At 38.1% G+C, this 12052-nt stretch overlaps 1 protein-coding gene and 1 long non-coding RNA gene across 2 annotated transcripts in view; both read right to left on the bottom strand.

Moving 5' to 3' along the window:
- STK17A (serine/threonine kinase 17a) overlaps positions 1–11578 on the bottom strand; it is a 31400-nt gene extending 19822 nt beyond the window's left edge. Inside the window, exon 1 of the mRNA XM_079149890.1 lies at positions 11221–11578. Within this exon, the coding sequence (XP_079006016.1) occupies positions 11221–11423 (203 nt within the window). The 5' untranslated portion in view covers positions 11424–11578. The remainder of the gene's footprint in view (positions 1–11220) is intronic.
- On the bottom strand, positions 177–1657 carry LOC306667368. Its single transcript, XR_013765509.1, has 2 exons — positions 1387–1657; positions 177–1256 (listed from the first exon to the last, which is right to left on the bottom strand). It is a non-coding gene; the product is annotated as an uncharacterized lncRNA (long non-coding RNA).
- Positions 11579–12052: the final 474 nt, after the last annotated feature.

The following is a 12052-nucleotide window of genomic DNA, read 5'->3' as shown; positions in this document are numbered from 1 at the left end:
CTGAGGTGGAATCTCTAGCTCAGTGTTGGTAGGATGGTAGCAGCACATACTTGCATCCAATCTTGTGGAGAAAGGTTTCAAAATCTCACCATCAAATATGATATTTGGTACAAGTGACTTGTAGATCAGATTAATGTAAATTGCCTTACATGAATAGTCTGCTAAAAGTCTTCTCCTTTTTCACATGAATGGATGTTTAATTTTATACACTAACTTTGCAATATCCATTGAGATGATCATATGATTTTTATTTGCACAATCTGTTAATGTGGTAAATTACATAAGTAGATTTTTTTTTTTTTTTCAGTGCTGGGGATTGAATCCAGGGCCTTGTGCTTGCAAGGCAAGCACTCTACCAACTGAGCTACATTCCCAGCCCTATAAGTAGATTTTTGAATGCTAAATTAATCTTGCTTTTCTGGAATTAATCCACTTGATCATGAGGAACTATTCTTCAGTATTGTTCTGTATTTTGATAATTTATTACATACATTGTTAAGTATAATTTCTAATATTTTTGTAGGAATTATAGACTTTTGTTCCTTTGTTGTCTTGATAAAATTTTTGTGTCAAGGTTATACTTGCCTTATATACTGAGTTGGGAAGTATTCTCTATTTTCACTTTCTCTGGAAGAGTTTGGTGTATTGTTTTTCTATTTGATGCCTGGTAAAGCATCTAGTCTTGTGTGTCTTTGTTAAAAGGGCACCCAAGTGGGAGGGACTCAGAACCTGTAGTGGGACCAAGGACTGAAGATAAAGAGCTAAAGAGACATTGAAGGCCACAGGCAGATTGGTGGGCCTTGAAACTACTTGGTTCTTCTCTGCATGAGCAAGGCTCAAGGTCTGAAGCTGGAGAATTTCCTCACCCTGTGCCCATGTGTGTGGCTTATTCACTTCCTGTAGGAACCAGCACCAACTGTCAAGACTGTATAAACCTCTTCATGTGTCTGTTCTATTTCCTTTTTTGTTAACAGTCACATTAAGAGTTTAAATAAAGCCACTTTGAACTGAAAAAATTATTTTTCCATACCTACATTTCAGAATTTTTCAGAAGAAGAGAAAACTGAATTTGTAATAAAAACCCAAATGAAGCCCACATATCATTAACAGCAATCATGTTCCTGGTAAATTAGAAATGATTTAGTCAATGGTCCCAAAAGTACTCCCGACATCAAATACACAAATGTTTGTTATTGCCATACCTAAAATTCAAAGCTGATTTTGTGCAGTAAATAAAATACTATTTATTATTTAGCCTGAAAATATATTTTGAAGATGACAATGAAAAACAAGTAATTCCGTAAACAGAAAATTGGATTAACCTACTGCTACTCTGCAAATTCTGGGAACTCTCTTATAGCAACAGTCATGGCTAAATTCAGGCACCTCTTCCCTCTAAGTGCTGCCATGCTCCTCACCCTTTTCCCCCTCCTTTGGGGATGGAACCCAGGGCCTCATGCATTCTAGGCTAGTGCTCTAACCCTGAGCTACATTCCCAGCTCTTTTAATTTTGAAACAAGGTCTTGCTAAGTGGCCCAGATTGGACTCTAACTTGTGGTCCTCCCGCCTCAGCGTCCCTGTAACTGAGATTACATATTTGTGACACCTCATGTGTCTCTCCCCCTCCCCTTTCTTCCCCTCCCCTCCCCTCCTCTTTTCTCTTCTCTTCTCACCAGGGATTAAACCTAGGGGCACTCTACCACTGAGTCATATCCTCAGCCCCCCCCCCCCTTTTTTTGGGTAATTTTTATTTAGAAACAGGGTCTTGCAGAGTTGCTTAGGCCCTCACTAAGTTGTTGAGGCTGGCTTTGAACCTACATTGCTCCTGCCTCAGCCTCCCAAACTGCTGGGATTATAGGCATGCACCACTGTGCCCAGCTGTTCTCACCCATTTCTTTAGATATCAGAATATAGTGCCACTGTTCTCCTTTCACACAAATGACTACTCTGACACCACCTTTGTTTCTGTGCTTCCCTCCCCAGTTTTAGGTTTATTCCTTTCTTTCCATTATATCATGTACTATGTATTAGGGATCAGCAAACTTTTCTATAAGTGAGGATAGCAAATATTTTTGGTACTCTGGGTAAGATTGTCTTTCTGGCAACTACAAGTTCACTATTATAAAGCAAAAACAATCACTGATGAAAGGTAAATGAATAGGTGTGGCTGGGTACAGTAAAACATTATGGGCAATGCAATCTGAATATCATACAATGCTCACAGCATTAAATATAGTTCTTTTTTAATTATTAAAAATTGTAAAAATCTTGCAGGAAAGTGGATAGAACTAGAGACTATCGTGTTAAGTGAAATAAGTCAAACTCAGAAGGGTAAGGGTTCTGTGTTTTCTCTCATATGTGAAAGAAAGAGGAAAAAGGAAAACAATAGTGGAAGTGGATCTCCCAAAAATCTAGGGGAGAGCAGGAGAAGAAAGGGAGCAAAGGGTGGAAAATAGGGATGGAGGTGGGAAATGGTGGGGTGATTCTGGTCAAATTATATTGTTATATTGTGTACATGGATGAATATGAAACAACAAATCCCATCAATATGCACAACTATAATGCACCAATAAAAAGAAGTAAAAAAGAAGAATATGAAGCAGTTATGAAGTCTAAAAATTTAGAAAAACTAAGAAATGTGAGAAAGAAATTTTGGAAACCTTGAACATCCTTTTCCTCTACACCCAACATTGTCCCTAGGTAATAAACAATTGATCACCTTTTTTATTTTGGGAAAAAATGGCAAAAATCACTATTAGTCCATGAGGTGTACAAAGGCAAATGGCTGTTAGATGGTCAACCCCAACACAACCCCACGCTGAAGAAAACTCTTCTATTGTTCTGATACTGCATACCACTGAAATGGACAGTCAGACAGCTGATAACATGTGTTGCCTTCATCTCTAAATGACCTGTGTAATGGGAGAGGGAACCTTAAAACCATTCAAGGAATAGAAAGAAGGAGACAAAGAGATTTCTGGAAGCTGTTCTTTCCATAGAACTACACTGTACAAGGAAACATAGGATTCCACATTCAAGGTACAGAGTCCAAGTAAACATTCTCAGAACTACATCATCACAGAGTTCTCCTAAAATACCTGGCCCTAAAGGGTTCCAATAGGCATACCCTACCATTGCTCTATGGTAAAAATTGTGGCTGAATTTCGACCCTTAACTTTAGGTTATGGAAGCCTCTACAAACATTTTTTAAACATAATGTTTCTCAAACATTGGGACCACAGTTACATACAGAGACTTGGGGTCCATAAGATCCAAAGAGTAAAATATGTTTACTGCACATGAATTTTCCTTGTTGACTTAAAAGTCAAATGTACTTCTGTAATACACAGTTGGTATAATTTCAGGAACTATTCACTCATTTCATAAACATCTATAGTTCACTATTATGCCCAAGACTGAGAATTCAGGTTTTCATTAAACATTTGGAGTAAATTAATCAATGATTTCATAATCCAGAGTGGAAGGAAAGGAAAGAAATATTGACACCTATAACAGGAGTTGAATCCACCAGTCCAAAGTCTCTAAGAATAAGAATCAAGTCTTATTCATCTTGGAATGACCAGTGCCTAACTCAGTGTAGAGGAAGGTATGGTGAAAATCTTCAGGTAAGTATGTCTTGCTAAGGAGTCTGGGTCTTACCAGATTTAAAATGGGCATCTATTCGAATTCTTAAAATAACTGTTTAAAGTTCATTCTCATTGTGTTGTGAAAAATAGATTGCCAAGTGATAACTGCAAATGGGAAAGTCAAGAAAATAATTCAAGGTATGGGCCTGAACTTTAGAAGCAGCAGTGGAGACTGAGAAGACAGAATACATTTGAAAGACATTCATGGTCAAGATTCATTAGCACTCCATGACAGATTAAATTGCAGGTAGAGATGAGGATAGAAGGGAAAGGTGGAAGTCCAGAAAGACTTTTAGATTTTTAATATGAGTACTGTGTAAATGTGCACCATCAACAGAAATGAAGATTGTAAAAACAGTAACTGATTATTTTGGGGAAAGATAATGTGTAAGGTTTTGGACAGAAGTATGAGGTGCCTTTCTTGGTAAAGACAATCCTACTTACTGGATGGGTTTCAAATATAGTTCAAGTGTGGGTTACAGACAAAGATATATAGATAACAGAATATACAAGGTTCAGGCAAAGACCAGAAAAATGTAAATGCTAATTTAAGTAGTATATAGAGGAAGCTAAATAAAGTGAAGTCCAAGATTCCATTATACTCTAGATTACAATAAAGTGCTTTATTTTTATATCAATCTGAAATAATTTGTTGTTCTATGACTGTCTCCCCAGCTAGACCATGCATTACAGGGATCTCACTTTATATTCATCTTTACACGTCCATAGTACCCTGCCCATGGCAGATACACAGATATATCAGATAGCACACTAAAATAGACATACTTTTAATAGTTTGTTAAATAAATAAAAAGTTTTATGGCAATTTAACCTTATAACATTTAAACACTGGACTATTTGCCATTCTCTCTTCACTGCACTTTCCTACCACTGTGCCCTATTTGTATGACCGTCAATGTTAACATATCTTACATTACCACAACCAAAATTCCATCTATTTTTTAATTATAGGTGGACACAATACCTTTATTTTATTTTCATGTGGTGCTGAGGATTGAACCCAGGGCCTCATGAATGCTAGGCAAGTATTCTATCACTGAGCCACAACCCCAGCCACCATCCATCCTTTATGGCTCCATGCAAATGTTATTTCCTCTACAAGGTCTTCCTATGGAGACATGCCATCTTGCCTATAAAGAGGACAGTGCCTGATTTGTTACATTAAGGAATAACTTTCAGAGCTTAGAGTAGTACATTATGTGCTTAATATATAAGTACAATTCAGTCATGCATCACTTAAGAGAATATATTTTAAGAAACGTGTCATCAGGCAATTTCATTATTGTTTGAACATTTTAGAGTATACAAAATTATATGGTTTTGAGCATAATACAGAGTAGGCTACATGGTACAACCTACCATAACTCCTGGGTTACAAAACTATAGAGCATGTTATTATACTGAATATTGTAGGCAACTGTAACATAATGGTAAGCATTTACATATTTAGACATACCTATATACAGAAAAGATAGTTAAAACATAGTATTTAAAAAAAAAGTACATTGTTCAGGGCATTTACCAAGAATGGACCTTGCAGGACTAGAAGTTTCCATGGGAGAGTCATGAGTGAGTGGTAAGTAAATGTTAATGTCTGGATATCACTAGAGTTTATAAGTGATAAAATTCAGAGGCTATATGTACTGTATACTTAGATTATACTAAATTTATATAAAAAATCTTCAACAATAAATTAACTTTAGTTTTCTGTAACTTTTTTACTTTATAAACTTTTAAATAATTTTAAATTTTTGGAATCTTCTAAAATTACACTTAGCTTAGAACACAAACACTGTAGGTGACAAGAATTTTTCAGCTCCATAATAACTTTAGGGACCACTGTTATGCATGCGATCCAATATTGTTATGTGGCACATAACTGCATTTGCTTAATTTCATTGAGATGATGTCTTAAATGTAAAGAAGTTCCATTCAAGAAAGACTTAGAATAGATTCTTTTCCTTATTTCTGAAAGGATGGAGGAAAAACAACAAAATGCACAAAGTATCTTTTGACTCCAAGTGTGAAATCAGTGAATACATTCAACTTAACATCAATATGAATGCTGAAAAATGGTAAGGGCTTTAAAAGTCAAACTTGGGCCTCGCGTGGTGGTACATGCCTGCACTCACAGCTACTTGGGAGGCTGAGGCAAGAACATGTCTTAAGCACACAAGTTTAAGACAAGCCTGGGCAATGCAGAGAGACACACCATCTCAAAAAAGAATAATGAAAGTCAAACTTGGTTTTAAATTTTGGTTAGTAACTATATAATCTTGCTGAGCCTTGAAAGCCTCACTTATAAAATGCTGATGTCACCTACCTTACAGACCAGTAAAGGCTAAGGACAACGTCATTTCTAAACTATACAACATTCAGCAAATTACTAGTAATCAGTAGCTATTTTTATTGTTCTGGACTCTAATTTCTGATCTATGATATAACTGAAGAAAATAATTTATACTGAAAAAAAAAAAAAAAAAAAAAATCAGGGCACTGAGGACTTTTGGAGGTGAAGTAACGTCTCCCAGTGCTGGGAATGTAACCCAGAGCCTCACTCATACTAGGCAAGTACTTTACCAATGAGCTACATCCCACCCCCAGTCCTCGGAGGTGATTTAATTTGAACTCCACATGTGTAAATTCCCTGAATAAATTTATTTCCTTCATATGTACCTTTATTGAAAAAATTTTTTTGGTACTGAGGATTTAATCCAGAGGCAATTTACCACTGAGTTACATCCCCAGCTCGTTTCACTTTTTATTTTGAGACTGGGTCTCACTAAATTGCTGAGGCTGGCTAAGAACTTGTGATTCTCTGGTCTCAGTCTCTCAAGCTGCTGGAATTACAGGTGTGCACCACCATGCCCTGCTCTTAGGTACCTTTAGAGGATATCAACGACTACAGCTACTTAAGTTTTCTAATTCATTTGGTTCAAAATCAGAGTTCATACAATTCTGTTATTTACAGCTTTACAAAGAAACTGGAATTAAGTTTTAAATTCATGTATTTAAATTAAAATGTAATTCTTAAGTAACTGAAGTTGCACAAACATAGCCAATTTTCTTTTATCTGTCTAGAAAATCAGATTACTCCAAATTACTTATAAATTGTTCAAATAAATGAGTAGCTGCCAAGAAACCCTATATAACTTTTGTCCTAAACAAGGAACTTTTTATGTGGATATTATTTAACAAGTGTCTTTACTTCTAAACAAATTATAACTTAATATTTATGGCACATGCTTAAGTAATTGAAAGGTTTAAACCTGTAACTGTTACTAACAGACATCAATCTAAGTAAAGGACACACAGTTCTGGAAATAAACTAACCCGCAAATTGACTTTCAGCTTAAACATTCTCTTATTCTCTGATAACAATCCTATCTTGTCCTATTACTCCTAACTGCACTGAGGAGAATGACATACAACAGGACTATCTTATCTACTATAACACCCCAGTGAGGACGGAATGATACATTTTTTTGTTGTTTTTCTTTTTTTTTAAATTTGTTTTAATTAGTTATACATGACAGTAGAATGGATTTTGACACATTGTATACAAATGGAGCACAACTCTCATTTCTCTGGCTGTACATGGTACAGAGCCACACCATCATGTAAATATACATGTATACAGGGCAATAAGGTCCATCTCATTCCACCAGCCTTCTTGCCCTGACACCCCCTCCCTTCCCTTCACTCCCTTCTGCCCTATCCAAAGTTCCTCCATTCTTCCCTGCCCACCCTCTTCCATTATGGATCAGCATCTGCTTATCAGAGAAAACATTCAGCCTTCAATTTTTGGGTTTGGTTTATTTCACTTGGCATATTATCATCCAGCCCCATCCATTTACCTGCTAATGCCATAATTTCATTCTTCCTTAAGGCTGAGTAATATTCCATTGTGCATATGTACCACATTTTCTTTATACATTCACTGTTGAAGGGCATCTAGGTTAGTTCTATAGTTTAGCTATTATGAATTGAGCTGCTATAAACACGGATGTGGCTGCGTTACTGTAGTATGCTCATTTTAAGTCCTTTTGGTATAAAACAAGGAGTGGGATAGTTGGGTCATGGTGGTTCCATGAATGATTCTGACACTGAAACCTGTTAGGGTTTATTCCTATTTGGCTCTCATTAAATCTAAGGAAAACTGCTTTAGTTACAAGATGGAGTATATTCTTTCAAAAAATTTTTTTAGTTGTAGATGATCACAATACCTTTATTTTATTTATTTATTTTTATGTGGTGCTGAGGATCAAACCCAGTGTCTCACGTGTGCTAGGCAAGTGCTTTACAATTGAGCTACGATCCTAGTCCTATAGAGTATTCTTTGAAAAACATCTGTGTGCAATGGAAATGATTTCAAAGTCAGGAATCCACAGGGGCTCCAAGGTCTTTCAGAAGACCCCATCTCTGACTTTGTTTTCTTATCTGACAAATAGGGCTTTCCAAATAAACCTGTGGTGAGAATCAATGAGAAAATGCATGTAAAAGCACTTGAAAAAACTGTAAAACCTATCCATTTATGAAGGACCTGTTTAGCAGGGAACTTAAATTATGAATATATTAAAGAGTGTTAAATTGAGGACTATATAATAAAAATACATACAAGAAAAATCATCCAATGTGAAATTAGTATATTAAATTTATAAAAACATCTTTCTGTTCTTGTATTATCAATAAACTCAAGAGAATTCAATATGAAAAGAAGTCTCAGAACTCAGTAATGAAATCATTAATGTGGTTTACACTGGCACACATCCCAACTCAAAGAAAGAGGTATAGGAATAACAAGTCAAACTTGAAGCAATAAAAAAAAGTTTTACATCATATATTTACACATATTTATGTTGCTATGAATTCTGTTAGAGACATGAAAGAACGTGACATTTCTTAAAATGATCAATATAACATCCTCTGCAGTCAATATTGGCCATTTAAAAACTTTTCTTTGAAAGGTCATTCTACTGAAAGTTCTATATCTCTTATAAAATAATCGCAATACTTAAAAGGAATTTATTTCTCTCAAACACTGAACCCTTTCCATTTTACTAAATGAAAGACCATAATATAAAGTGGATAAACTTCTGTTTTTCCTCTATGTCATTAAAATAGAACCAGGTTGATTTTTAAAGTTATATTATCAGGATGAGATCAATTAGTTATATTAGAAATGCAACCAGAGTTAACAGCTGGAAAAATAGGCAAGTTTTCTATCCTATCAGAAAAAAAAAGTCATGCATAAACACATTCAACCATTTTAAAACCACAATCTACTGACAAAATTTATGAACCTTAAAAAAGAACTGCTTATAACACAAAGCAGAACTTTTACCTCCAGAGACTTATAAACAATTCCTGTGCCCTTTGTAGCAAGACTTCATTACTTTTGCCAGAGACAGGGGCATATTTTGCAGTTGTGCAGGTTTTCTTATTTTTGCTTGTTGGTTACATTTAGAATAGTAACGTTTATTGAGTTACACAATGAATTACATTTATTGAGTGTTTCCACTAAGCCAAGCACAGCCTTAAGGCTATAGATGTGTTTTATTTAATTCTCAACGACTCTATGAGGCAATCAATGATTAGGTAATATACTCAAGTCCACCTAACTAATAAAAGCCAAGATTCAATCCCAGACTGACTGACTCCAAAGCCCATGTTCTTAACTGCTATATTAAACTCCATGATGAAAAAGGGAACCAAAAAGAAAAAAGATTAATTATATTTTTCAGTTTTAGGCTCTGTGTCAAATATCTAACTGCACTGTTCTGATGCTTCAGGATTTATTCCTTTTATAAAGAAATACATACATACATACATAAGCAAAAGTAAGCAGAAGTCATGACAACCTAAAACAAACAAAAAACCCTTAGAGGCAATCTGATTTTATAACAGGGTTTACACAAAAGTTGAAAGAAACATTCTTGGAGGAATTAGTTCCATGACACCTGATATGGTGCAAATCAGTTTTTCAGATTAAATTATTTATTAAATGTACAAGACATTGCTTGACATCTGAAGACATTTTCAGTTTTGTTAAGCTAGACAACTCATCCAAACAGTGGAAAATTTAATTTTCTTTTTTCATGTTATTGAGGTTACTTCAGGCTGTATGGAATTTCAATGGATTAAAAATACCTCCTAGCTCAGCCAGGAGCTGTTCTCTTAGTGTCATAATTATTATACTGAACCAGTCAATTAGTGTCTAGCCCAGTGAAAGAAAATTTGTTCCTAAAAGGTATTTTCCTTCTGTTAACACTGGTAATTTGTAAGATGTTAAGGCCCCCTCCCCAAGAAAAAAATATTTTGTAAAGTTACCTTAATATTTGTAAAGCTGTGTCTTTTTATCATTTGTGAACAATTCCTTTTCCAAGACTCCAGCTGAAGGCTGTCCTAACTGTAAAGCCCTTTCCCATTACAACATGGAGGTATTTTGCAACCATTCATAGGCTTGCCATAAAGGTGAACATGAATACTATGTGCAAGGCCTAGTGGTGTGCACTTTTTTAACGCACTGCATCTTCACAACATCTCCATGAGGTAAGTACTGTCGTCGTCCTGGTTTATTGATGAGAAAAGTGAGGCTGAAGAGTCTTAAGTCATCCACCCAAAGGCGAACTCATCAGGAAGGGCAAGGATATGAACTCAGGTCTGACCCACCAACGACTTCTCTAAACTGTTCTAAAAAGAAGAGTCTCAAAAACCCCATGGAAATCGCTATATCACCTCTCTTCAACACACAAAATGCAAAGCATCCAAACAGGATTCGCTTTAACAATTAAAAAAAAAAGAAAGAAAGAAAAAGAGAAGTTGTAAGCTTTCACTAACTCCCACAGAGAGTGGGGCGGGCAAGAACCGGTCTACACAGGAGTAGAAAGATTGAGAAAAGGGCCAAGAGCCTAGAGATGAAATTTATGTGAATTATCGAAATATTTTAGGACTAAAAAAAAAAGGCACAAAACCAACTACGAAAAGGAAAACGATGAAGGCAGCAGAAGGCGGCTGAAGTTAACACAGCAACCGGTGCAAAGGAGGCTGTTCACGACTGATGGTACATTTTATGAAAGCCACACAAGGCGGCGGAGAAACCCGGAAAAGACTAAGGGCAAAACCAAAGCTGACTTCATAAGCCTCTAGTTTTATTTCAGACTTGCAGCGTGGTTCACACACTAATCTCACTAAATTACCATCTGAAACATCACAGACGGTGAAAAAGGCGTGAGCAGAGGAAGACGTCAAGGTTCGCCGTAACCCGATGCAATGAACCCTTGCTCTTCCCTACTCTACTCAGATGGCTAGCTAGTCAAAACGACTCCCTCGTGGAGCCCACGCCGGCTCTGCCGAGGGCGACTCTGCCGCCCTAGGCGCTGCCAGCAGCTAAGTTTGTGCCAAGTCACCAAGCGCGTTATCGGCGCCTGCAACGCCACCTCCAGCCCCGGTCCTTATCGACCTGCCGCGGTATTTATCGGCGAGTGTCGGGAGGCTCTGCGCCTGGCCGAGGTCGTCCCGCTCCCCGCTCCCCGTACCCGCCAGTCCTCACCTGCCCAGTTCCCGGCCAGGGCTCAAGGTGTAGCCGTCCTGGAAGGGCTCGGTACGCACGGCAGCGCGAATCTCAGTCAGCAGCCCGCGGGTTTGGGGCGGCGGCAGCCGGCGCGGCGCGCTCTGACTCCGACTCGCCGGGCCGGAGCCTGAGGTGGCAGCCAAGGAGGAGTCGCCGCTGCCCGGCTTCTCCAGAGGGATCATGGTGTTCGGGCGTTCTTCCTCTCCTGCGGCTCAGCTCGCTGCCCGTAGCCGGCGGGTAACGGGCCCGCCTCCGGCTGCCTCGTGGCGGTCGGCAGAGTCTCCAAACACCCGCTTCCCCCGGTGCGGAGCTCCGACTGCGGCCAGCCTGCTCTCAGCAGCTCCGCCCCGCACCCGACCCTGCCCCTCTCGCAGGCCTCGCCCACCGCACAGGCCCCGCCCCTCGACGATCTCCTCTGGGGTTCTGAGCGCCCGGTGCCTCACGCGCGCCCTCTGCAGCCCAGAAAAAGAAGGTGGAGCCTGACGGGCTGTCTGGGCGGCATGAAGACACAGTGCCGCCCTTTGGTCTGGAGGACCCACTGTGTCAGTTGTGTGGCGCGCCTGTTGAGCATCTCAGAGTTTCAAAGCTGACTCTGGGTTAAGGAAAAGAAAGGTGCAAGAAATGAAATCACAGAGATAGCTAAAGGAATAAGGAAGAATACAAAGGGTCGATATGTGGCTAGATATAAATAAATGTAAAACATATAAAATGACAATGTCATGTGGGGTTAAATATAGAGAGAACTAAAATATACACAATAATAGCACAAAATGTAGAAAAGAGTAATTAAATTAAATTAAATTAAAATTAA

The sequence above is a fragment of the Sciurus vulgaris genome (genome assembly GCF_902686455.1).
Source record: "Sciurus vulgaris genome assembly, chromosome: 8".
Lineage (NCBI taxonomy): Eukaryota > Metazoa > Chordata > Mammalia > Rodentia > Sciuridae > Sciurus > Sciurus vulgaris.
This window is presented reverse-complemented; position numbering and strand designations above follow the sequence as displayed.